The sequence below is a fragment of the Rhinolophus ferrumequinum genome, chromosome 21 (genome assembly GCF_004115265.2).
Source record: "Rhinolophus ferrumequinum isolate MPI-CBG mRhiFer1 chromosome 21, mRhiFer1_v1.p, whole genome shotgun sequence".
Classification (NCBI taxonomy): Eukaryota; Metazoa; Chordata; class Mammalia; order Chiroptera; family Rhinolophidae; genus Rhinolophus; species Rhinolophus ferrumequinum.
The window spans coordinates 18,518,644-18,545,681 of NC_046304.1; the positions used below are offsets into that span (position 1 = coordinate 18,518,644).

The window sequence follows — 27,038 nt, forward strand, 5'->3', positions numbered from 1 at the left end:
TAAAATAAGCTGGGAATAAGATGAATACACACAGTGCTTCCTCTGCCCCGGGCTCTGAGAACCTGAGGGTATTTACTCATTTAACCCTCACCACAGTCCCATGAGGTTGCTGCTATTGTTAACATCTCCATTTTACACAGGAGGAAACTGAGGCACGGTGAGAGAGAGGAGCCAAGATTGCAAACTCCGAAGTCTGTGCTCTTCACCACTTCTCTCTACTCCCCCTCCAGAACAGGAGACAGGTTTGGCAACATAGAGGAGACTAGTCAAAAGGGAGAATAGCACTGTGGTTAAGAACATGAACGTCTGGGCTAGACTGCTGGACACTGACTAGCAGCGTGACCTTGGATAAAATCCTTAGAACTTAAGGTCACCCCTCAGAGCGATGTTCAGAGTAACTGAATGCAGGTAGGTTAAAACACCAGCACAGCACCTGGCCCCTGAACTCAGTCAGTGGCAGTTTTTAATGTTGTTACTCTTCTTCCCATGAGAGGAAAGGCACATCTTCCATGCTTGGCAGCTGGCAAGCCTCAACTTCCCACCTATAGTTTCCCACCAGAAATACTGGTGATGGGCCTTCCCAGAGATCGATTTCTTAGGGGCACACGGTCCTGCCAACAGACCCTGAAGAGCCTCAGCACCCACAGTACAGCCCCTCTCCCTAGAACCTCCCTCCCCTGCTCTGGCTTGGTGAGCCCAGGGGTTCCCAGGCCGAGGGAGCACCCCAATCCTATGGCTCATCGCATTGTTCCAAGGAGTATGTGTTGCAGCCCTCCTTCTCTGCCTCCTTCCATCCCCCAGGCCCTGCTTTTCTCTTGATGGAGAAGGCACAAATTAGGCAGAAAGGAAAATGTTGACAGTTCTCAGCCTTCCCTAGCTGAGGATAAAGAGAAATACGTTAACAGTTGAAGCTTTAGGCGGATCAAACACAGTTTGTGAGGTGCTTCAAATGTACTATTCATCTCACCAAGGAGATGCAATCTTGGGCTTTCTCTTTTCACCCCATCAAGAGGAAACCTCAGCTAAGTGGGGATGCTGGGCTCCAGGAGGAGGGGGCGTTCTCAGAACAGCATCTTTTCCATATTAAATCTACAAGTCTGTCTCAAGTTCCTCTTGTTCTCCCTGAAGCTTTCCAAATGAGATGGGTCACCTTGCTAGAGAATCTAAAGGTGCAAAGGCTGCAGGTGAGACCCAGAAGAATTGGGCAGCAACAAGCACTTGGAATCCAAGAGAAGAGTGACTGTGACACTGAGAGAAGGCAGACACTTAGAGCTGGAGACATTGACCCTGGAAGGTCTTCCACGTGCCACGTGAACTTGAGGGGTGTAACCGCATGGGTTGGAAGAGCTCTAAGAGGAGCTCCCTGAGCCGTGCCTTTAGCTCTGCAGACCTACTGAGACGGTCAGGCGGCACTCACCCTATCCTTGGGTGCCTGGAGGAAGGATCGGGATCCAGATTCAGGTGCTTAGGCCTTGGGAACTGGACTGGCAGAGGCCCCTACCCCACTGGCCTAAAGGTTCACTCATTCCTTGCTCCGCCTCCTTTTCCCTTGGGCCACTGAGGTCCCCTCTGGGCTCCTGCTCATATTCCAGAGTTCGAAGGCACCAGGGCAGGCTTCTCAAACTGGACACTGCCCGCTTCTTAAACTTGACCCAGAGAAGAAACCACCCCGCTCTCCCATGGTTTTGCCCCTCTACCTCACAAACCTTACATGTGTGCAGTCCTGGACAAATTGCAAGCTGGGGTGGGGAGCAGGCATTGCTGGTAGAATGGGAGATTGGAACAGAAGTAGAAAAAAGGGAATTTGATGTGATGGATCAAAAAGCCTGAAAGTGAACATACCCTTTGACCCAGTAGATCCACTTCTTAGGAACGGCCCCAAGGAAACATTAGACAAGTGTGCAAAGATGTACAAAAATGTCCGTCCCAGCTTTGTGGATAATAGCAAAACTTGCAAGCATAAACAAAGGATTGGTTAAATAGTAGCCTTCTGATGCTATTATTTAAAATCAGATTCTGGAATACTGGGGGGAAGTAAGATACGATTATATTTTTATTCTAAAAAGTTTCAAATAATTAAGATAAAGCGATGCCCCCCACCTTAATCCTAACCCAATCCTGTTCCTCTCAAGGTACTCCTTATTAGCACTTAGCTGTATCTTCTCAGGCCTTCATTTTTTTTAAGAACCATATTTAATGTAAACAAATAAAATCAGGTTATGCAAGTTTGTGGCTATAGATATGTGTGTCTATGCAAAGAGAAAAGGCTCGCTGATTATCTACCAAAATGTTAACAATGTTCAGCTCTAAATAGTAGAATTGCATATGATTTTTATTTCCTTCTGCAGGAATTCTTGTATTCTGTACATGAACAGAAGAGAAACAATACTATTTTTAAATATAGTAAAACAAGGAATTGATCACATTGGCTGCCTCTGAGGAATGTACTCTTTTATATCTTTGGAATTTTGCACCTCGAGCACGGATTACCCATTCAAAAAAATGAATAAAAAATTTTTGAATTTTAACATGGCAATAAAATAAAATGAGGGGGCTGGTGGAGAAGACCTCCGAAGGATGGCAGCCCTGGTATTCTGGGAAATCTGTAAAATCCTTCACGCTGTGGTTATCGTTTCTGAACCTGCTCAGGATTCACTCCAATAACGCGAGGCCCTGTCTCACCAGGCAAGGAATTAGGGCCTATAACCTGGAAGAAATGAGGTAGGGTCTAAAATAAACCAGGCTGCCAGCCAGAAATAACTTTATAGTACTTTATAGCATAGCAACAGTAATGGTTCAGTTGAGTTCGTGTTCATACTTTTTCAAAGGACTTTTCATCTCCCTTTGGTTCTCCAAAATTTCCTTGAGGCTACCTGGTGCTGTCAGGTGCCTGGGCCAGAAAGGACTGGGGCCAAAGACCTGTCTACAGGAACGTTGTTTGAAGTCTGCTCAAAAGATCCGTATTTCCCGGGGCTGGGTGTTGGGTTTCTGACAATAGTCTTCTCTCCCTCTTTCCCCGGGCCCATCTCCTCTTCCAGTACCCACTTCCGCTTCCTGTCTCTGAGCCTCAGATCCCTAGTTTGTAAAATGAGGGTAACAGCCTTGCCCCATAGACTGGTTGTCAAATGTGGGTCATGATTGATAGACTGTATGGCAAGGGTGCTGTCCAGTCAGAACAGAGGTTCCCCAGAGCTGGAGCAGCTGCCAGATGTCCACCCTCGGGGGAGCGTCTCCTGGGGTAGCCACTATTTATCAATTGACAATAGGTATTTTTTTTTAATTCAAGTTTATTGGGGTGACAATTGTTAGTAAAGTTGCATAGGTTTCAGGTGTACAGTTCTGTATTGCATCATCTATATATCACATTGTGTGTTCACAACGATAGGTATTTTCAATACCAATGTGTCTGTGTATGACACAGGCGGCCCACCCAGCCTAGAATGTGCTCCGTGAAGTATTAATTCCCTCCCCTGAAGAGCCTCCTCCCGGGACCCCCTCCAGCCCTGCCAGTCACCCCTTCTTCCTCTGGGCTGCCCCGTGCATCTGCCACTCATACATAACCCTACATTGTAATTACATCCTTGTTTCACACACAGTCTCACCAGACCAAGTTCCTTGAGAAATGATTATGTCCAAATCATTTTCTGTTTGTTTCTTTGTTTAAGGAGGGCGCAGCTCACAGTGTCCCCTGTGGGGATCGAACTGGCAATCTTGGTTCTACCAGCACCATGCTCTAACTAACTGAGCAACCAGCCACCCCAAGTCATTTTTATATGTCAGCTAGTAGGTCCTCAGAAACTATTTGCCGAATGAACAAATGAATGCTATTTATGGAGCCATGATCCTTGTAAGTTCTAGGCTGCTTCTCCTTCCTGGCCCCGAGGCTGACAGAAGACTTGAGCACCCTGCCCAAACTCACTCCAAACCAGACCCAGAGGAGGTGGGAGCAGAGAGATTCAGAGGCAGTATGGTGTGGTGAAAAGTGGGCTAGGCTGTGGTCCTGGCCATCAGAGACTTAACCACTCTGAGCTCAGTTTCTTCATCTATTAGACCAGATCAGGGGTTGAAAATTCAAATGCCCACAGAGGAAAATAACGTAGGGAGGAAAGCAAAGGGTAGAGGGTACAGTAGTTAGAGAGCAGGCATGCCCTTGAACGGTACTGCCCTTCAGTGCAGGTGGTCATTGCCAAGAGTGGCAAGGTTTTCTGATTTTTTGAGAAGCCAGAACCTAGATTTTATGTGAAGTCTCCTGAACAGGTCAAACTCAAATCCATAGGCCGTTTACAGCCTGGAGGCCACCAGATCTGAACACCAGCTGACCACTCACTCCCTTCCAGCTCTTAAATTCTGTGAGTCCAAGAAAGTGGCCTGAAGGCTTATGTTCTTGGGGAAACCTTTTAAGGGTGAGACCCAAAGTTCAGGCTTCATTCTGGCCACTGAACCTCTGAAAGCTGCCGCCCTGACCCCCAAACTGCAGCTTTATGCAAAAGCTGCCCCCTGTCTCCCACCCCACCCCGCAACACACACAAGGGGCAGAAATGGAGGATGAAGAGGTGCCAAAAGTCACTAGTCCTGGGGTGGGCCCCTCCCATTCTGTCCCTGCCCTGCCCTGCCCAGAGACCTAGGCCCAGGGCCAACCCACCACCTTCGCCTTGCTTCGCACAGGGGCGCCCACCGGTGCTACCGTCTCACCTAATAAATTCCTGTCAGAGAAGCTGTCAGGGCCTGGGAAATAAATAATGATATTTAACATTTTGTAATAACAACAATTAACCAGTAAATAATGTCCTTTAAACTGCAAACGCAGGAGTAAATTAATTCTTCTAATGAGCTGTCAGGCACGGAAGAAAAAAAGGACTCGTTTTCTTTGGTGGCACGAGGCTGCCGTATGAGCAGCCGGGGACGCTCACCTCGGGCCCGGGAGCTCATTACCGGGAAGCACGCCGCGCGGGTTTCCCGGGGAATTAACGGCCTCCCCTGCTTCCACGTGGGCGCTTGCCCCCGCCCACTGCTCCGCACCGGGTGCCCTAGGCCCGGCCCGCGCCTCGCCCGCACCGACCTAGTGCCGATTGCAAGTGAGCAGTGAGAAGAGCATTTCACTCAGGGACCATCCCCTCCTTGTTCTTCCCTCCCTGAGTAGCGCTCAGCCCTGAGGGGCTGGGGACAAGGAGCTGGGGACAAAGGAGGGGGAGAAGGTGGCGTGTGTCCCTAGTCCTTGCTGCGTGACCTTGGAGAGCTTTCCTGCCTTCTCTGGGCCGGGATGTCCTAAATGGAAATGTGAAGCTAATCAAACCAGATGTGATTACTTCTGAGCTCCCAGAAGCCTGTGACCATAAAAAGACACCTAAGAGTAAGGCAGCTCTTTATGTACTGACTCAGAGTAATCTTCAAGATATATTGTCAGGTGACAAAAGCAAGGCACAGAATAGCACGCATAGGCACAGGGTATGTATGCTACATCTTGTGTATTAAAAATAGGACTAAAGAAAGAGAATGTGTGTCCCTATTTGCTTGTGTATGTCTAGATAGGAAACACAGAACATTGCTTGCCTCTGGGGAGGAGAACTGGGAGAATTTTCACTGAACAGACGTCCTCCATACCCTGATGTTTTGAACCATGTGTAGGTATCACACATTCAAAAAATAAAAGACAAAGCCACACACATCAGAGGTCATCTGGTGTTTCAGTAGCTTTCAGGAAGTGGGAGCCACAAGAAGACAGCTGAACTGAGACCCCCTCCAGAGAAATCACACTGCCGCTCTAATGAGTTATCTTAGAGACCAGTTAATGAGTCAGGAAGTCCTTCCCAGGAGCTAATCCCGTTCCCACTCCCTCCTGCTATAATTTGAGTGTCTCTCTTCCTGTTCTATATTTGGTGGGTGAAAGGGCTGATAGACAATTGAATGCAGAGGGGCAGCCGCTGGATGGAGAAGAGAAATGGGGTGGGGAGTGGAGGCCATCCAGCCCTTTGGAGCCATATAGGCCTGGGTTTGTATCTGCTTCTGTCACTTGCTAGCTGTGTGATATGGTATGTCACTCTCCATTGCTAGGCTTCAGAGTCCAGATGTCCCTGCGTCCCTCAGGGAGAACATAAGGTTCTGAGTCTGATGAATCGGCGTCCACGTCCCACAAGAGCCCTCCCAGGCACATTACTTCACAGGACAGACAGAAGATCCCCTTCCCAATCCATGCCATCTGGCCCCAGATCTATGCCTCCCCAGCTACAATGCCCAACCCCACCATGTCAAAGGAGATCGATATGTGGCCTCCCTCTGGCCAGGGGCAGGTTTGTCCACTTAGCACCTAAATTGTCCTGCTCTAAATCCAGAACAGGCTCAAGTTAGCTGATGGTTGAGAGCTAAAGTTCGGACCAAATGTCAGCCAGCACAGGGCTGGGTCAAAGTACTGGGGGCTTACTGGGGACCTACTGGGGACCTACTGGGGACCTACTGGGAGTCTGGGGGTGAGAGAAGGACAGGAACAGGAGAGCTCCCAGCCCCGAATCGCCACCTGACCAACTCCCTTTTCATCTGTATCCTTGCCTTCCTCATAATATGTCTCCTGATTAAAGAGTTTCTCAGCTAAAATATATTTGAAAAGCCCTGACCTTGGCCATTCAGAACTGTGCATCCAAGGCAAGGGGTTTCAGAAAAAAGAGGGGCGAGAGAGGCGGGGAAAGGGACCCAACATACGCTGATACCTGCTCCATGCTGGGCACTGTCCTGGGCACTTCCCCTCACAACCTGTGGTTTGGGTAAGAGCATCCCCACTCTGTACACCCGATAAACGAAGTTCCAGGAGGTTAAGAGACTTGCCCTGGGTATTCAACTAATAAGGGATTGGGCTAGAATTTGGTCCCAGATCAGCTGACCCTAAAACCACATCTCCCAACACCCTGCTGCCTGTCCCAGGCACCACTCCTCACCATCTAGATATACTAACAGGGCTGGAAGGAGGAAAGGGGAGTAGAAGCTGGAGTGTGGGAAGGTAGACAGCTTGACTTCCTGACCCACTCAGCTCCTCAACACCCTCAATTCAGTATCTAGAGCATCAAAGTGAAAGTTCAGGGAACATTTGCCAGTTGTGAGAATTCCTGAGAGAGGCTCCCTTTCCCTGGCAGACTGGAGGAAAGCAATGGCTTCATTTAACCAGACAAGATCCAGGCAAGGGGAGAATGAGGGTATCTCTGATGTCATCTTTAGGACAGGGTGGTGGCAAAGGCTTAGGGACCTGGGTTCAAATCCACACTCTACCACTTGCAAGCTCTGTGATTCAGGACAAGTTACTTAACCTCTCTGAGCTTTGGTTTCCTCTTCTACAAAATGTAGATAATTGTTCCCTATTTCTTTGGGCTGTTGTGAGGGTTCAAAAGATGAGGTATGTAAAGTACTTAGCAGTGCCTGGGCATAAAGTAAGCTCCCAATAAACGGCTATATCTGTTCTGGTGAGCTTTTTGCTGCCATGCTAGACAAAGTCCATCTCCAAGAAGGGCCATTGATCTGGTGCTTAAGGTAGGCAGACTACCTCTGCAGCTCCCTGATTTGGGAGGCAGCCCAGAAAGGCCCCCAGGCTTGGTTTTTGCAGAGGGCAGCGGAAAAATTGGAGCTGAAGCCAGCAAAACAAGAATCCCAGCAGCAGATCTGAGTCAGCTCCTCCTGGGTCTGGGGGTTCAGGAGTCTTCCTCAAGGTCACACAGCCTCCCAGTCACCCTGTCTTCCATATGACTGCCTTTTGGCCTGAGCCCTCTGAGGGCCCTGGGCACCTGTGTGTATGGAATACCAGCTGGGAAAGAAGGGTGCTCCAGTGAGCAGAGGAAGCTGGGTCTCAGCCACGCGGAAATTAAAACCAGCTTGCCCGGCGCTGAGTTACCATGTCGCCTGAAATCAGATTGATTTCTTGGGCTTGTTGTGACGGCAGTGTTGCAATTGATTCGTCTGGATGGCAGGGAGTTTATCTATTTGGAGCTGTCTGTCATTGATCTGAATAAGCTTCTAAAATAACCCAAATACCTGGTGAGGGCGAGGTCGCCACCAACGCTGGCTCAATATTAATTATAATAATGAACAGGCATGATGAGGGTTCGTCCATTGCCCGCCCTGCAGGGCTGGCCCCTGTGAGGTTTGGTGTTTAATATTCATTGGGGGTCAACCAGTGCAAAGAGCTGGTGGACACTCATAAACTGAGGGAAATTTGCATGGGTAGGAATGCTGTTCTCTGCTTCCATGGGCCAGAGAAGAAACTGGTGCTGCTGAAACAGGAAGGGTTTGGGTTAGACCGCAAGAAGGACTTCCTAATGACCGAAAGCAGATGGATAGAGCATCTCATTCACTTATTAGACTGGACAAGTTATTTCTCTCTAAGTCTGTTTCCTCCTCTGTAAAGTAAGGCTAGTAATACTCCTCAGAACTGTTGCTACTGCTGCTCCTGGCCAAAAAAATAAGACAAAACAAGACTGGAGGCCTCTTCTGGGCTGTCTTCTGGTTCAGGGAGAAGCAGAGGGTCCTACTTTGGGTAACAAAGCACCTGCCCTTCTCAGCTTTGGCACCAAGAGAGCAATCAATGGAGCTATTATTATAACAATTATTGATTCAATGAATATTTATTGAGTGCCTGCTACATGCTTGGCCCTGAGGAAAAATTAGTGAACAAGCCATGATCCCTTGCCTTTGAGGAGAAGAAATCTGGGTTTCTATGGGAGCCGGGGCATCCCCCTTGCTGGAAGTTCTCAGGAATAAGGGAGAGCTCTATCTCTGGGAGACAGCTTGGAAGTTGCTCCTGGAGGCAGGCAGAAGGACATGAGGACCTCATAAGGTGGCTGCAGGTCCCAAGCAGCTTTACTCAGCAGAAGATAACTGGACAGCACATCAGCCAACAAGAGCGCCTCCAGAATAATCTACTTCCAGGAAGAAGAGGACCCTGCCCTCAAAGGATCTAGCAGAAACATGATCAGACTTGGGGTTCAGGTCTACAAGAAGCAAACAATAACTAGCTGACTCCCAATGTCCCTAAAGACACCAGCTGAAACTGCAGCAAAAATAAAAAAACATGGAAGTTAAACCAACATAAGGACGTCCTGGCTGAGGTTAGGGAAGCAGTATAGGAGACGATGGATGGAGAGACTTTGGTGCCTGGAAACCGGGTCTGCTGCCTTTCTTGAAACATTTCTTTCTCTGTTCCTACAGAGCTCTCCTCTCTCCTCCAGCTCAGCGGCTGGTGGAGACCCCTCGGCCAGCCTTAAGAGAAACATCAGAAGAAAGCTAATAGCTAAACGCTCTGGCGGATCTAATTGATTTTTTTCCTGTTGGTTCCCTAATATAGGCAACACTGTTCCTGCCGCTTTTCTGGGCTGGAGATTATGTCATAAATAAAGAGATTTGCTCCCTATTTCCATGTGCTTATCTTTAATAAGTTAAGAACTCAACAAGCTTTAGGAGGACTTGAAATAAGCAAGGGATCCAGTGGTGGCTTTGGCTGTGATGGTGGCAGTCGCAGCAGCAGCAGCAACTTTATTTCAGCAGAGAGGGAGGCAGATGGCTGAGGCGGTTTCAGGAGAATTTGCATTCTTCGGGCTGCATTGGGCCCAGGCTCAGCTGGAAGAAGAGAGGGGCAAGAGGGAGAACTGGTAGAGGAACTGGTGGTCGCAGATGTGGCAAAATGGATGGACAGGGTCCATGTGGCTGGGGGTGATGTGAGAGCTAAGGGGACAGGTTCTAGAGCCAGGTAGCCTAGGTTCAAATCCCAGCCCCATCATTGCTTACTAGCTGTGTGACCTTGGGCAAGTTACTTAGACTCTCTGTTTCCTCATTTTAAAATGGATAATACTATCTATTTCACAGGTTGTTGTGAGGATGAACAACATGCAAAATGCTTAGAACAGAGCCTGGCATGGGGTATGTGCAGAATACATGCTAGCCAGTTTGATTATTAAGATCTCATCTAATTTGGTTCCCTTTAACTGCTGCTAAGCTTCTGCCATATGATAGATGTTAACAGGCTTCACAGATGAGTGAGACACAGCCCAGCCCTGACTTCAAGAAACAGCAATCCAGCTGGGGACCCAGCTCCTGGGACTGGTGCGAGCAGAGCAGCACTCCTGGTGTCCACACTGAGGGAATCCGGAGAGGGAGCGGTGACCCCTTCCTGGCGTTGCTGCCATCTTATGCCCCTGTCTTGAGACTCACCCACTTTCCAGTTCTGGACATCCCACAGATCAACTCGCATTTCCTTAAAACTGACAGTGGACAGAAACTATGGCATGTGCAGAAACTGCCTTACTCAAGACCAAGCATAATTGCCACAGTCCCCCGTGCACTTAACATGTACCAGGCTGTGCTCTCTACCTGCCACATTTAGTCCTCAGCAACCCTATAAGGAGAATCACTATCTCCCATTTTACTGTTAAGAAAACTGAGGCACAAAGAGGTATAGCTGGGGTACTGTCATGGCGGGCGTGCTGAAGAAGACCACTGGCCTTGTGGGAGTGGCTGTACGTGAGAGTCCACAGGAGAGGCTAAGAATGTTATACACACAGATTCTTGATGCTCTCGAGCAAATCCTTTAAAATGCCGCATATGGAGCGTATACAGAACATATTACAAGTGAGAAGTGGTTAAAACAGAACCAGATGTTAAAAAATTAGAAGACCAACTTCGGGGTGGCCAAATAGATGAGGTTATTCTCCAGGCTGAAAACGAACTATGTCTGGCAAGAAAATCGATACACTGGAAACCATGGGAGCCTTTTGTGGAAGAGCCTCCAGTCAACCAATGGAAATGGCCAATATAATTATCATTAAATGACCCTGTGTTGACAGGAGGGGGAAGAAAAGAAGTATAGCTGGTAAAGACTAGGATTTGAACCCAGGTCCACTGATTTCCCTGGCTCTAAACATTACCCTCTGTTCCTCACGCAGCACTTACAGTCACAAGCATTAACGAAGCACATATAATATGCAAAACCCTCGGCTAAGGACTGAGGGGATAGAACAATGAATATAACAAGCATTTATTGAGCACCGATTACGTGCCAAGATCTTCTACAGGTTATCTCACTGAATACTTCTCTGACAGGCTAGTAGCACCATTTCCCTTTCACAGGTAAAAAAGGGGAGGCCCAGAGAGCCTCAGAAATTTGCCCAAGGCAAGCATAATGCTGGGATAATTTGAACCCAGGCCCTACATCAAAGCTTGGGCATTGCCTAGGATATCCCTCAGTCTCTTGAGAAGCTGTCTCCATTTCCAGCAGGCCTTGCTCTTGCAAACCACCAGTATGGGCCTCAGAGGAGCCAGCAGGCCCACCCAGCCCTCGCTGGGAATACCCTGCACGTGCTAAGCTCCACCCTCGTCCACTCACAGCAACTTCCTCTGCTGATTCACAGAAGACACAGGCAGACCCAGCAGCATTAAGCCCATCTGTTGCTTATCCTGTAAGTCATGAAACACGGTTCCTTAGCATATTCACACCCTCCGTCCCACCCTGATGGGGAATTCAAGGCTCAAACATGGGCCAGGTCTTGGCCAGCCCCTCCGAGCCAGTGGGGCTGAGACCAGAACCATGCTCCTACCTCCCCTTGCCAGGGGTACATGGCGCCAGGTCAGTGATGCCAGGATGCTGCTCTGCAGGTCCCACCAATCTCCACAGCCCAGCTGAGGCAGATGAGGTGAAGCTCTGCCTTCACGGGCTGTCTCAGAGGGGCTCAGTGTCCGTGGAGAAGCTTTTCAGTGAGGGAGAAGACAAAAAAGCTGTTTTACCCCTCTCTGCAAATGGGCTAACAATGGAGTTTTCCTTGCTCCCACAAGGAAGGTCTTGGGTGGCCTTCCCCATTCCCAGTAGGAGATGGGTTCCCTCTCAGGACCCCATTTTGCATTCTCCCTCTCTCCTCCAGGCCATTATCTGGCCCTGCGGAGTCTGTTGCTTTAAGGGTTGGTGACCTCACAATTGGTTGTCATAGGGACCATTGTGATGTCACAAGCAGAGGACAAGTAGCTCAAGGAGGAGTGGAGGGTGGGAATGCATGGCTAGAATTGAGGGACATCAGATATTTCTGTCCTCTTTTCATGCTCGGAAAAGGAAATGTCTGGAGCTGGATTTTCATATCTGAGGGAGACCTGACCAAGTTTCCCTGTGTTCTAGGACGGAGATGCCTCCGAGATCCCAAAAAGGGATCAATGAAAAGGTACAGCAGAAACATTTCCTACTTTAGGGCTGTAAGAAGTGGGCTACTTTTGTAACACAAAGGAATGAGATTAGATGGCAGGAGGAACGTGTGCCTGGAAGATCTGCCTGGAAAGGATGATGTTTTTTTCTTGCCTTAGGAAGTTTGAACCATGTGAGACAGCCTCTAGGGCTTTCATCGCCCTGTTTAAGCACCTTGTTGAGATAGACATGCTTCATTACTCTATCTCACCTCCCTCGTCCGGGAGCTCCTTCAGGGCTCTGCCTCTCCAGACCCCAACTGAGATCCTAGCACACACCAGGTGCTCCATAAATGTTCCCTCATTCAGTAAATAAATGAAATGGTGATGAATGAACTGGGTAGGTGGCTGGGTGAAGGATGAGTGAGTGCATGGACAGATGAATGGATGGATGGATGCGCAGGTGGGGAGCCTAGAGATCATGTACAGACCCCCTAAGCTTTGGAGCTGTACACCTGCCTACCTCTCTCGCTGCATCCCACTCCACACTTCTTGTTCTCTGTGATCCAGCTCCGCTAACCATCTCTTAGTCCTGTCTACCACAAGACTTTGCACATGCTGTTCCCTCTACATGGAATGCACTTCCCTTCCCTCTTTAATCACATAATTCACGCTCATTCTTTGACCGCACAATCACTACGTCTGCCAGGAAGCCCTTCCTGACTAGGTCAAATCCCTAGTGTAGGCCTCCACAGCACTTTGAATCTCTCCTGAGCACCAGCTATATTGCAGTTGTGCATTCAGTCAGGTGGCTCTGTGTAAAGTCTCCCATTCTAGACTGTGAGCTCTGAACACGCAGGGGCAGTGTCTGTTTTCACTCACTTTTGTGTCTCCAGCACTTAGCACAATGAACACTTGATAAATATTTGTCTAATGAATAAGTTAATAAGTAACCAGCCCTGCCCTGCCTTTTCCAAGCGGCCCACCCTCCATGGGCTGCACCAAAGGAAAGCATCTAGGCACAGGCCTCTTGGAGGTGAACCCAGGGCAGAAGCAGGAGGTCCAAGAAAACTGAGATCCCTCCCACACTGGCTCCTGCAAAGAGCCAGTGGCACCTATGCCTTTCTGCTCTGCCTTGGAGATATATATATATATATATATATATATATATATATATATATTATATATATATTATATATATATAATTTTTTTATTTATTTTATTGGGGAAGGGAAACAGTGTGCATTTCTAGGACTTTATTGGGGAACAGTGTGTTTTTCCCAGGACCCATCAACTCCCAGTCAAGCTGTTGTCCTTCAATCTTAGTTGTGGAGGGCGCAGCTCACTGGCCCATGTGGGAATTGGACCGGCAACCTTGTTGCTCAGAGCTCGTGCTCTAACCAACTGAGCCATCCAGCCACCGTGGTGGTATATCTTGATTTCACCACTAACTAGCTACAAATCACTTAGCCTTCCAGAGCCTCAGTTTCCTCATCTGTACAATGGGAACAATAACAGTACCTACCACATAGGATTGTTGTGAGGATATAGTTAAATCCTCCAGCTCAGTGCCCAGTAACAGTAAATAATAAATGGTGGTAGTATTCTTATTTTTAGAGATCAGGAACAGCCCACGGGATTCAGGGACTAACTTCTAAAAAAATGGAACATACTAAATTTTTATGAGTCTGCTTTAAATGTATGTGGCAGTCTTTTAAAAGAGGAAATACTTAACGCCTTTCTGTAAAATATGAACCAGCTATGAGTCCATCTTTTATGTAATTCCAAAGCTTCATGCCTGGGTTTGCTTGAAGGGGAAAATCCAATTATCCTGTCACATTATTCAAAGCAACGCCCTAATTTTGTCTCGGGCATAAAAAGGGGAGGAGCCTTCTTCTGCCCCAGTCACAGCCTGACTCAGGTGAGTACTGTCAGGGACAGGGGCACGAGGTCAACCTGGCTAGGGTATTTGTTCATGCCTTCCCCATCCTGCCCTAGTTCCCAAAGGTGGGGGGGGGGAGTTCTGTAGGGTGGAGGTGTTCTTCATGACAAAAGGAGACCAGCTTTTGTTTATTGGCACCTTCTTCTTGCTTGTCCTGTGCATAAATATTCTCATATCTATTGGCCAAGATTCCAGGTCGGGCCACTCAGGCAAGAAGCCAGTGGGGCATCCCAGCTGGCTCCACATAGGAAAGAACTAAGATGTCTTTGAGTCAGCCTGGCAAGCTTTGCTCCTCCACACCCACCCCCAGCTCATTGAGTCCCCTGAAGCCCACGTGCCAGGGGCAGCCCACAGGGCATACCTTGAGTCTCCTCCCCCTTTCTCAGGAGCTCACCCCACCTGGTGACCCACTCCCTCATCATATGGGGACACAGGTCCCCAGCCCCAGAACCACACCACTATAAACCCCGTGCCTCTGGACAGATGTAGTTTACGTAAGTTGAAGCACTGGAAATACTGAGTTCAGAGAGTTTTATTTCGAGAACCCTCTATATTTCTCTGGGATTATCACCTGTCTTTGTTCCCTCCCTCTCTGGGTTATTATTTTTGGACCCTTTCCAAACCAAGCCCCCTGATTGCTTAGGGAAAAGGCTGCTAGCACCCTCCCGTGGTTTCTTTGGGTCTGGTGAGAGGCACCGACCCATGGGGGGTCCTTTCTTCTTCCTTCTGTGTAACTCTGTAGGTGGCCCCACTGCCCAGGAAGCCTTGGCTTTTAGGAGCTGGTTTCACCAAGAGACTCTCTAAGTGCCAGGGAACACTGAGGTGGAAGCAGAAGTGGAGGCCTCATGCCCCCCAAGTTAGGGAGGGCTATACTCAGGGTGAGCCTCGGGGTACAGAGGGGAGGGAGAAGGCCAGCTGTTCTCTTTTCTACATTGTGCCAACCTAGCCTGACACCAAATTAATAGCATTCAAATGAGATGCAAAGCATTATGCAAATCTAGAGGATAAAGGCTGCTCTCTCCTGGGTCTTTGGGCTGTTGGAAGTCCAGTACCTTGAACCCTTTCCCAAAGGACCCAAAGGACTGGCTCCCTTCAACCTCGGCCCTCATCCCTTCAGCACCAGCTGGGGTGAAGAGAGTGGTGTGAGCCCCTCAAGGTCCTCTGATCCAAGAGCCCACTCTGGCCTCACCTCCCAGGCACTCCTCAGGTCCTCTTCTATTCTGAAATGACACAGAGGCAGCCACAGAAGGTGGCATGACCTCCCTCTGGATGCCAGTATTCCAGTTCCCCATGCATTAGCAGTCTATGCAAAGTAGATGCAGGGGAGGTTTTGCATCTATTTAACTGTCCATTAAAATGGCCCCACTCCTGTCACCTCTGCACAGGCCCAGGCTTCCAAACTGCCAACCCCTGCTGCCTGTAAGTACCATGTGGTTCCTGCGCCTGGTAATTGCTGTGGTGTTTGTTGAGCTGTATTTGCATTTGATTGTCATTTAACTTTCATCTTTCTCCTTCAATCAAACTGGGGATTGGGCTTCTACAATTGATTATTTGTTTTATTCTCAGCCCCTTGGTGAGTTTTCAAAGAGTTATTAGTGCCACAAACTTGAACCCTGGGACTTCCCCTGTCACATGGTGGGGGGAGGCCTCCTCCCATCATCCCAGGGCTCCGACATGAAGATAATGTAGCCAACATCGGGGATCTTAAGTCCTATCCCCAGTCTCCCTGTTCCACCACCTGCCTCATTTCTGCCCAGCTGGTGGCATTAAATATTTATGGAGCTGTGGAGGATCAAAGGCCTTGGGTGGGGGTGGTAGGCAGGCTGGAGGCCTTGGGTTGGAGATGGAAAGCAGCTTACATCAAACCACTTTCTGCCGCTGTCTCCATCCTCCCTGGGTTCTACTACAGCTGATCTGTAGAAGAGGGAGCAAAATGCTCAGGAGCCAGGAATCCCCATTTACCAGGACAGGGCCCTCCTTCTGTCCCTAAATTCAAAGGCTTGACTTTGGGTACTCTAGGAAGCCGGGCTGGAGCCGTGGCATCCCAGACTCTTCCAGATGCTTCAGGGTCTGGGAGTCCCCTCTGAGGTGAGCAGGTAGCTCTGTGCCCCTGGGGTCTCTAGAGTGAGGTGGCAGCCCCTGCCCTTGCTTCCCTGAAACTCCAAAATCCCCTCCCCCCCATCTCCACAGAAGATGTAGCTCTAGTTTGGAATCTTTGCAAAGACTAATTTTCTTCTCCTCTCTCTCAGAAAGCAAATGTCATCCAGACAGAGACTTTATTTTTTATATATTTTTTAAACTTATTGGGGTGACAATTGTTAGTGAAATTACATAGATTTCAGGTGTACAATTCTGTATCACATCATCTATAAATCCCATTGTGTGTTCACCACCCAGAGTCAGTTCTCCTTCCATCACCATATATTTGATCCCCCTTACCCTCATCTCCCACCCCGCTGGTAACCACCTCTCTTACCCTCTGGTGACCATTAAACTATCAGACAGAGACCTTAAAATAAGTTACCAATGTGCCTGTGATCCCACAAATTGATGGGCTGTTTGGAAGTGGGAAAGTGAGGCAGGTTTCTCCAGGGATGTGGGCTGCATGCCTGGCACTCTCTGGCCAGAGGCTGTGAGGGTCCCTGGAACTGGAGAACCCTTCTTCCCTCTCTCTGGCTTTCAGTCCTAACACAGCCATTATAACTCAGACTCCACTTTCTGAGTCAGAAGTGAACCCTTCCGTTCCTGTCACTTGATTATTTGTTTTACTGCTTGAAAACCCTCCTTAATAGTTCCAGACTCCCTTGTTTTGGTGCAAATATCTTTGTGATGGGGTAACCCCTTCACTGTAGTCATCTGCAGCTCAGGTGGACCACAAGGATGTCCTGCGGCTCAGAGGACCACAAAGCCTGACCCCACCCAGCCTACTCCAATCCTTCCCCCTTCATCCCTGCAGGGACCCCCTCCTCCACTAAAACTGGTCTTCTCTTTGACCCCAGACTAGCTTGCATTTTCCACCACTTTGCCTTTGCATAAGCCACTCCCTCTATTTTGGATGTCTTCCCTCTTCCTCACCACTGACTTAAACCTGAAACATATTTAAGACTTAATTTCAATGCACCTGCCTGCTGTGTAAAGCTTTCAGTGATCAATCCTCAGCCCCCAAAAGAAGCAATTGTCTCCTCCTCCATTATCTCACAATACTCATTTGACACCAATAAACAGCCATGGGCTTTAGACGCTCCCTCCCCCACCCCACACCATCATTTATTCACAAATATTTATTAAGCATCTACCTTGTGCCAAGGAGTGGGGTAGGTTGGAGGTAGAGGAGACAGACATGCTCTGTGCCTTCACAGTGTTGACAACTAGTAAAGAAGACAGAAAATTAAGCAAGCAATTGCATAGACAAGGAAAACTAGGGTCTTCTGGGGGCAAAGAGCCAGGTGGGAGACACAATAAAAAGTGAGAGAAACGAGACAAGTGAAGGGAACCTTGCAGGTTTCCCCAGGCTGCCACTTTGAAATGTGTATGTAACTTGAGTACACAATGAGCCCGCAGCATACAGCTGAATGTCCCCTAGGACATGTTATTGTCCTCAATTTGTAGGTGATGCTAAGGTCTGGGCAGAATGGACCCGTTGGAGGGCGTGAGACATGGTGCTTGACAGAAACTCTACAGCTTCCCAGTTGGCCCAGCCTCTGCCTCAACCTAACTGGGAACCCACTGCTTGGAGACTACACTGACCATTTTTAAAAGGGAAGGACAGCCCAGGTGCATATTCTTCCCATCATACAGTACACCCTCTGAGGTCAGGACAGAGTGCTGCATTCTGGGACTTGTAGTCTCCATTGGACCCCCTTCTCAATGCCTAGATTTGTTGGGGCAATAGGGAGGGTGATATAGCACGTTCTTGAGTGACTCCTCTCACCCTCCTTCTTGTGAGTGCCCAGCCCACCAAGGAGCCCAGCTGCCAGGAGACAAGCCTACCACCAGCCTCCAAATCCCCATGAATCATCCTGGCATACAAAGTTCATCCGTGGGTCATGACTCACCTTCCTCTGCCTAAGCTTCTCAGTCTAGAGAGGCCCAGTAATCAGGAAAACCTTCAAAGAAAAAAGGATGAATCCCATGCCATTTACCAATATTTCCCCCAAATTCCTCTCAGTCACAGAATCTTCCACCTCTCTCCTCTGTTAGCAACTCTTTCTTCCTCCCCTCTGCGCCTTCTTTCCTGGCTTCCTCTCCTCACCGCGGATCTTTGTGTCAACTCCCCCCTCTTCTGCCATCCTTCTGCTACTGCCCTCTTTTTTCTCAGCTTCTTGAAATGACTGTGAAGAAATTCTCTCCCAGTGACTCCCTCAGATAATTCCACGCCACCTGCCTGATGCCTGGGATTCTTTACAGCAGGAGAGGCACAGGAAAAGAATCTGACGAGCAGAACTGGAAGACCGTGAAGGTGGTAAGGACTGGAAGGCTCTCCGAAGAATGAGACTTAAGAGCAGAAGTCTTGCCACCTGCTTCCAGGATGAGGTCCGGAAGGGCACTAGACAATGACTGGGGTCTGAAAACTTTGGGGAGGAGTCAAGTGCATGTGAAAAGAACTAAACAGAAAGCTGTCCTTCTCCCTAGGGGCCACAGGGAGTTCAGCCCTCTTTTTCCTCTACAGGAAATGATAACATCAGTCACAAGGTCATGTTATATTGTATCCACTGAAGCTCAAGTGAGCCCATACATGGAACCAGAAACATAACCTCTGGGATGGCATAGCTGTGATTGCCCTCTTTGCTGCCCCTTAGCTCAAGCAGAGCCCTGAAAGCTTACTTTCCCATGCCCTTGAATGGTACAGCCTCCTTGGCTACTCCTCTGGGATTCCTTCAACATCCATCTAAAATAGCCTTAGGGAAATGTCCCACCCCACCCCATGCCTGTCCCATTTTCTCCATCAGTTCCAGGAACCTGGGCAGGGATAGGTATGAAGGCTCTGCTCTCACTGGCTGGCACTGTGGCTTCTCAGGTCCTGTAGGAGAGGCAAGGCAGGGTCCTGGAGATCCAGGGCTGCGTGGGGACTCAGGATATTACCTTCAGCTGTCCACAGCTTGGCCCAGGTTGCCTTCTGCCAAGTGAAGAATGTCTTTCCAGGACACAAGTACCACTGGCTTTTAACTATAATATCAGGATAATTAAGCTTTTCTGTGAGCACAGTTTGATGCTGATGCAGCTGCCTGGAGCCCTGGCATTTATTGAGCGCAAAGTAATAATTTATTGTCCTTTGTACGCTCAAAAGCCATCTTCATTATCGGCCCAGGACGGAGCTGCCACAAGGGCACGCGGGCCTCACCAGCTGCCTCACTCGCGGACGTCTTCCCAGGTCACCCTTGGCGCCCTCAGGTACCAGGATGGGGTGGAGAGAGGTGGGGAGGAGTTTGCTGTCTCATGGAGAGTCAGGTTAGAACCCCACCTCCTTGGCAGGCTGCTAATGGGGAAGAGGGTGACAGGCTTGGCTGGGCGTGGGCAGCGCGGAAGGGTGGGGGCCGTGTGCCTACATTACCAGGGCAGTGCTTCCCCTGAGCTGGCGGCGGCGCGGGAGCCTAAGATCCGGCCGCTGGGTCTTCTGCGCCTTTGCTTGAGACTTTACGGTAAGCCGCTCCTCCCGCGCCCCCGCCCCCAGCCCCGCGCGGCGATCCCGGGCGCCGACGCCAGGCGCTGGCCGTGGTGCTGATTCTGTCAGGCGCTGGTGGCAGCGGCGGCGGCGGCGGCGGCCGCGCTCCCTTGCCCCAGCCGGACCCTGCTGTTTTCCCCACGCCTCGCTAAGCCCCCCGCCCTCCCGCCGCGGCCCCGACCCGGGGCGCGGCTGCACCCAACACCATGCGCCCGGCAGCCCTGCTGCTCCTGCCCTCACTGCTGGCACTCCTGGCTCACGGTAAGGGACCCCGGCGTCCGGCGGTAGGACGGGGGCGAGGGCGGGGTCCCGGGAATGGGAAGGGAGGATCGTCCTGGCGCCCAGCTCCGCGTATCTAGCTGCCCAGCCCAGGCACCGCGCTCCGCCGGCTGCGCTGCCCCCGCGCCGGCTGAGCCGGGCGGGGCGCGGGCTCCGCGGGCGGGAAGCTGCCGAGGCTCCCGCCATTCGCGCCCGGCCAAGACCTCGCCTTTAATCATCTCTCCGGATCTAATGGGATTTCTCTGCTGCAATTCATCATGCCACCCCCTCCCCGCACACACTCTCGCGCTCACCCGCGCGCTACCTCGCCACACTCCAGGAGCCTTAGGAGCGCCGGGGCGCGTGCTGGGGGAGAGGCCACAGGGCGGTGAGCCTGGACCGTCCTGCTGGCGGCCAGCGGTCCCACCTTCCCTGCAGCCTGCCAAACTTCTCTCGACTTTGCCTCCCGTTCCGGGGCCTCTCTCGTCCTCACCGCGGAGGGACGGGGCCGATGGCGGCTGGCCCTGGAGTTGGGACGTCGCTCACCTTCCTCCGTCTTGGCGCTGCCACGCGGGAGTCAGAACCTAGAGTACAATTCCGGGGGAAAGTCCGAGGGTCTGGGGTCCGGCATTCGGCTTCTCCTTCTGTCCGTGGCTGCAGCAGTTGAGGTCCTGGAATAAAGATTTTGTCCTCCCAGAAGTCCTTTCCTTACACACACACACACACACACACACACACACACACACACAGCACACGCCCAGAGCTCTTCCTTCCTCCAGGCCAGCCGTCCTGCTCGGCTCCCTCCCACCCTACAGCCACAGACTCGTCGCGAGAAGACCTACACCTCACCCTGGGGTCCCGCCCCTGCTTGCAGTCCGATCTCCAACTTCATCCGTCCCGGGTTGAGGGAAGCTTGGCCATGGAGTTGGCAGCAAGTGTTGGGGAGAGCATGGGGATTCTGTGCCTTTGGGAAGAAAGGTTTCAGAGTCTCCAAGGGACCTGCTGCCTCTGCTCAAACAAGCACTTATCAAAGCTACCCTACACCCAGGTCCTTCTTCCACTGCAGCCGCTTGGCTGGTGAGGTATTCAGGACCTTGCTTGACGTTGGGACCCGCAGCCCCTCGAAGTATGGTTTGTAGCGCCTGATGGGGAGGGGGGAGAATGTAGAAGCTTCTAAACCTCTTTGCTCAATCTTTCCAAGCCGCGTTAGGGGTTAGCACAGGGGGGCCAGGGCCAGCCTGGACCCCGGATGGCAGTTTTCTTCGCTCTGCATCCGCAGGGACACAGAAGCCCCACTCTGATCCTCTGGCTCCTGTCAAATTTGGCCCGGTGTCCTCACCCCACCCCTTGGCTGCCCTCACAGGGTCCTTACTTGGTGGTTGGAACTCAGAACCGTGTGCTCACGTCAAGGGGGGAGAGGGGAGCCCCGTAAACCCCACCCTGCCCAAGGTGGGGAGTGGAGGACAAGAAGCCAACATCCTTGCTCAGCCATCTGAGGATGTCCCTGGGAGTTCAGGACTTTTCTTGGGGTCTCGCCACGACCTTGTGCTGGACAGCTCCCCTGGAGCCCTGGCAGGGCCTGTGTGTGCCCCTGGGACGTAGTCTGAAGCCTTTTGTGTGGGTCTGAGTGTGAATGTACTCAGAGCCCAGCCTGTCTGGAGTAGCGGGTCCAAGCATGTCTGTGCTTCAGGAGGTCTGGCTCTTAGGTGAGGGCTCAGCAGTGAGTGGGTGTGAAGAGTGTGTAAGGCTGCTAGTGTGCAGTGCAGCCTCTTCCAGAGAGCTCCCTGCAGGGCTGGGGTGAGACTGCAGGTCTCCAGGAGGATGGCTGGTGTGGCCTATGTGGCCGGGAGTCCAGGGAACCCTGTTTGGGGTGAGGGTATGAGTGTCCACTCTGTGGCTGAGGGTCTGTGTGTCCCCAGCCAGTGTCCCTCCCTGATCCACCTCAACCTCTCCAAGGCCCATGGGGCCACCTGAGCAAGAGATATGTGAGGTAGGGGTCCGTCTGCTGGGGAAAATCTTTATTTTCACTCCTTAAAGAAGAAGAAGCAGACCTGCAGTGCCAGGCCTGAGGCGAGAGGGTTTGGACCTGGGCTGGCCCCGGGGCACTCCTCCCTCCCAGCGGGGCTGCGAGGTCCCAATCATTGGGCTACTGAGTTATCTCATTGGGAGGCAATGCATTCGGCCATCTCACGACTCCTGGGGGCTTCAGCGAAGAGAAGGAAGGCCAGGAGCGGTAAAGGCCTTGGGCTGTGAGGCTTTGCAGACCAGGCAGTGCATTTTTCAGACCTCGTGGCCTCCAGAAAGACAGGGTCTTCAGAGCTTTGCTCACACATAGACCAAGGGCCATAGGATGCAGCCAAAAGCAGGAGGTAGAGGCCAAAGGGGCAGGGGGAGATCACCCTGAGCCTGGCACAATCCTGTAGGATCAGTCCCCTATTTCCCCTCAAGCTGCCGGGTGGATTTCTCCCAGGCATGAGGGGTGCCATGGGCCTCCGGTCACATTCCCAACCTGTGGGCAGTGCCCAGATGATCCTGCCGTAAGTGTGGAGGAAAACGGTGTGCCGGGGCCTGCTGTGTCAGTTTAATGATTTTTAATGTGCAATTACCTTTAGTCATTCTCTTAATTTCTAAATATCAATAAAGTTAATTAAACTCTGCATGTGTAAATGTGGCCTGGGGAGATTGTGAAAGTGGAAGTGGCAGAGACTGGAGTTCGGTTGGGTCTTTAGAGGCAGAGGGTCCCTCCATGGCTGTGTGACTTTATACCTAATACTGTTCCTCTCTGAATTCTGAGTGTGTGTGAAAAGAGGGAGGGAGGGGACGGCAAGTAGGGGTTGCTCACTCTGCCAAGAACTGGGGGTTGTTGTCTGGAATACAAGGCCCGGAGGAGTAAGGAAAGGAGGAGGAAGGCTTGGCCTCCAGGAACCCCAGTGCCACAAGGGTTAACAAGCCAGGGCTGCCTTAACCTAAATTGCTGCTTCCTGAAGACTCTGTGCTAGGTGCAGTGTTCTGACAGTCCATTCCTGAGTCTGGGGGCTGCAGCCAAAGCTGACACCAGGCCTTGCTTCCTGTCCCCCAGCCTGGCACTTTGGGATCAGGAAGTGGGTGCTGGGGGCACGGCCCTATGGGAATCAGTCTAGAGTCCATTCAGCACCGCAGAGGTTGACATCGTGGGCAGGAGGCTCCCCTGCACTTCTGAGGAGAATGGAGGACCTAGAAACTGCCTCGGACTAAACGGGAATTATGGGTTGGATTTTTGCCCCTCATAGACCTAACTCATCAGGTCTGGCAGGCCCTGGCGGCTGTCCCAGGCTCCTCAGCAGGGTGGCAGCTTAAAATGCCTTGGGGACACCACGGGGAGCTAATGGGGATCTAGGAGACACAGGGGCTGGGCTTAATTAGGAACTGGGCTTAATTAGAGCTTCCGTACCCCTCCCACCATGGCTACCGGAATGGTGGGGGCCGTTTCAGAAAGCTTGTTTCCTTAGCTCCTCCCTCCACCCAGCCCTAGGTACCAGTGCCAGTCCCCTCCCGCCCTCCTTGTTCCCACCTCTCCACGCCCCTTCAGGCCCCATTTGGCATGTCGGCTCAGCTCAGGGATGCTCTGCCCTCCCCTGAGCTATCAGAACTGGGTACCCCACCCCCAAAACAAGAAAGGGGGTGTGGAAAAGGGCCCATACATAGGGGTTACTTTAGTGAAGGAAACTCTCAGCCAAGATAGTTAAGAGCCCAGGCTCTCTGTGTGGCTGCAGGCATGACTCTGCCCTCTCTGAGTCTCTACTTTCTAGAACATTCAATGTAAGGTTGCACCGAGCTGGTGGTTGCCAAGCCTGACACCACATCAGGGCCTCCAACGGCTGTCAAGTCATGCATATTCCTGGGTCCCCAGCTTCCTCTCAGGGAGAGGAAGAGACAGGACCTGTATGTGTGTAAGAAGCTGTGGGGAAGGGCAGTAGAAAGAAATGCTGCCAGCCCTGATCAGCACCTGGGAGGTAGGGAGCAGGCACTAGGTGGTCTCCAAGTTCCCTTCCAGGCTAATTCCAGCAGGAAGCCAACTCACCCAGCCAGGCCAAAGAGTTCCCCAAACTACACATGTTCTAACAGCTCTTGCCATCCCTTCTGTCTGAATTTTTTTTCTTTGGCCAACCTGCCTCACTCCACCTCATGCTTCAGTTGGCATTTCAGGCAATTCTTCAGCACATATTTATTGGGCATCACTATATGGTTTCTCAGGGGAAGCCTCACCTGACCTCCAGCCTGGGTCAGGGAGCTCTTCTGTGCTCCCACCCTCCTCTGGCTTCCCTCATGAAGGTACCCATCTTGTATTATGAGTTCCTGGTTACTTGATACTCCTCTTTAGGAGCACGACTGAACTCAGAAAGGAAGCCACCAAGTCTGGTTGGCTCACCCCTCTATCTTGGGCCAGCTCCACAATTCCTATTTGGAGGAAGTTGAGGGTCAGCCGCCTGTTTAGAAAGGAGAAGTGGGTGCCTGACAGCTGAGACTGCGTCTTGAAGCTGAGTTTGCGTAGCAAGCACACTATTTTTACATAGATTGTATGTTAGGACTTTTTTTCCCTTTCCTAACGGTTGGCCAATTATCCCAACTGTAAATTATAGCCTTTACTTAGTTTTTTCCTTCCACAAATTAAGCTGTCACGCCGTCAGCCTGAAGTAGCTTGGGGGTAGGGAGCTGATGGCCATTGTGAGAGGGCTAAAACCTCTCTCCAGCCATTTCTTACTGCTACCACTGCTTGTGTCCTCAGTGGCACAGAGCCTAGCATGTGGCAGATACTAAATACATGTTGAATAAATTCATGAGAGTTGCACAGATAGACAGTGGCAGAGTTAAGCCCGGAGCCCAGGCTTCTTGACTCCCTCCCCCAACACCTACCCCCCACTTCTGCTGGCTGAGAGGGGTACCTTGCATGAACTTAGGGACAAAGGTAAGTGGGAGGCAACCCCATGCCATCTGGCTTCTCAGCCCCCTCATCTGTCTCAGCTTCAGACATCCTCACAGAATTTGGAAGCAGCTCTGAGCCTGGCATGCTCATGAATGGAAAGGTGGGGTTGGAGGACTCATCCAGGACCACAATTCATGGCCACGAACCTTTCACATCTCCTGAAGAGCAGTCCCTGGGGTACACCCATCTACCGTTCATTCATTCATTTCACAATCATGTATTGAGGTGTGAAGCATGGCCCAGAACCCTCAGGGGCCAAGCCTCCCCCATGCTTTTTCTATTTAGTACAAGAGACTAGTTATCCCCACTTTACAGATGGGAAAACTGAGTTTCAAAGAGATTAAGTCCGTTATTCTGGGCTTCACAGCTGGTAAGCTATAAGGCTACTCCAAAGTGCCTACCCATTTTGCAAAACGAGGCTATAGGGCACTGTGTCCCCTCCCCCAGTTTGAGGCAAAGCCTCAGTAGAGGCAGATGGGAACCCAGGGGAGTATCACTATGTCCCCGCATGTCACTATCCTAATAATAACAACAACAGTAATAATACTAACAATAAAACACACATTTATTAGGCAGCCACTATGTGCCAAGCACTGTACTGAGTGTTTTATATACATTAGCTCATTTAGTTCTCATATCATCTCTATGAGATAGAAGCTATTATCTGCTTTTTATAGGCCAATTCAAGCCCATGTTGTCAGATAGACCCAAGATATAAATGGCCCCTAACTTTCTTCTAACACATTTCTGGTGATGACAGTGGCTTATTTTCCTGATGTCTACCCTCAGTCCTTACTGCTGTAGATAAGGGACATTTTATCTTGCTCAGTCCTTAGTGGCAGAGAAATAAAACATCCTTTTTGACATTTGGAGACTCGGGTAGAGCTTAGAACAGGGCGTCAGGTGAACCTTGAGGTGAGTGACCTTGGGTGTCTCATTCTCCCACCTTTTGGGGGTCTTGGTGAATGAGAGAACGAGTCACTCCAGTCTTGACATCCCGGGCTGTCCCCACCCCACCCCACCCCCGACTCCTCAGCCCCCCTGAGACCCAGCCCTCAGGTGGGAAGGCCCAAGCTTGCCTGAAGCTCAGCTCCTGGACAGGGCTGGATGCCAAGCCTGCGCCAGCTTCCCTCCACCTGCCTACCTGCGCCCAACTGCCAGCCCTGGGATGGGGTCGATCGATGCTGAAGCTGCCGGCAGTGTTGTTGGCCATTGATTGTTGAGATTTCTCGGCGGGCTCTGGAGCAAACAAACCTGCCGCTTCTCCAACAACAATTGGGTCTCTGGCTGCAGAGTCTGCAGTCTTGCTGGCAGGCAGGCTGGTGGGAAGGGGTGGGGGTGGGAGGTCCTGGCTGGGTCCAGCAGGGACAAGGGGCTCTACCAGATGGAAAGAAGCTGAATGGGTGTGGGAAGGGGGGCAACAGAGAGACTGGGTGAGGATGCTAGGGTGAACCCTAGACCCCGTGTGTGCCTTACACGTCTATCATTTTTGCTCAGCCATTCTTCCATACCCAGAATGCTATCCTGGGCCCTTCAGCTTATTTCAGTTTTCCCACACCCTCTTTTCCTGATCATCCAGCGCAGAGGGCTCTCTCTGTCCTCTGGACACTAAATATCTCTCATCGAGAACTTAGCCTATCCATCCTTCATCCACCTATCCATTCTCCATTCCATTCAGCACCTGTCAGGTGCTTTGGTAGGCGGGAATACAACACAATCCCTGCCCTTTAGGGACTCAGTTTAGAGGGGGAGCTGCCTTCTTAATAAGCTCAGCTGTGACTGCCTCCCCAGCTAGATCAGGAACCCTCTGATTTTAGTTAAACAAGATTCGAATAAGATGCGAACATGATCCAACCACTCGCTTTCATAAGAACAAGAGATCTCTCATTGTTCAAGGGACTGCTCTGGGCCTCAGTTTCTCATCTGTAGCAAGAGGGCTCAACTTTTGGGTCTTTCAGGGCCCAGCCAGGGTATCCTGGGTTCCTTCCATCACAGCTCTACTGGGTCTGGATGTCCCCCTAACACCCCAACAAGGCAGAGCAGATGCAGGGCGCCTCCTGCCACCAAACCACACGTGT

General features: G+C 50.9%; 2 protein-coding genes and 1 long non-coding RNA gene across 7 annotated transcripts in view; 2 read left to right on the plus strand and 1 right to left on the minus strand.

Annotated features, from left to right (window-relative positions):
- Positions 1-9,462: 9,462 nt before the first annotated feature.
- Positions 9,463-19,609, minus strand: LOC117013705 (uncharacterized). The gene is made up of 4 exons (XR_004421365.1): positions 19,160-19,609; positions 18,133-18,183; positions 17,374-17,445; positions 9,463-9,591 (listed from the first exon to the last, which is right to left on the minus strand). It is a non-coding gene; the product is annotated as an uncharacterized LOC117013705 (long non-coding RNA).
- On the plus strand, positions 10,443-10,786 carry LOC117013704 (NADH dehydrogenase [ubiquinone] 1 alpha subcomplex subunit 5-like). The gene is made up of 2 exons (XM_033091087.1): positions 10,443-10,497; positions 10,608-10,786. The coding sequence occupies exons 1-2, from the start codon at positions 10,443-10,445 to the stop codon at positions 10,784-10,786; spliced, it is 234 nt and encodes a 77-aa protein (XP_032946978.1).
- A 184-nt stretch (positions 19,610-19,793) lies between the features above and the next one.
- The window catches only part of SEZ6 (seizure related 6 homolog), a 42,658-nt gene continuing 35,413 nt past the window's right edge, over positions 19,794-27,038 (plus strand). For 3 of the 5 annotated variants that reach the window (XM_033091083.1, XM_033091084.1, XM_033091082.1), the window contains exon 1: positions 19,795-20,000. In XM_033091083.1, coding sequence (XP_032946974.1) covers positions 19,946-20,000 — 55 coding nt within the window. In that variant the 5' untranslated portion in view covers positions 19,795-19,945. Of the gene's footprint in view, positions 20,001-27,038 lie in introns of all 5 variants that reach the window. The other 2 variants (XM_033091085.1, XM_033091086.1) reach the window with 1 other exon arrangement.

Coding starts and splice junctions, on each gene's coding strand:
- LOC117013704 (XM_033091087.1), top strand. CDS start 10,443: ATGGCGGGCGTGCTGAAGAAGACCACTGGCCTTGTGGGAGTGGCTGTA. Junction 10,498..10,607: donor GGGAGTGGCTGTACGTGAGA/GTCCACAGGAGA, acceptor ACAAGTGAGAAG/TGGTTAAAACAGAACCAGAT.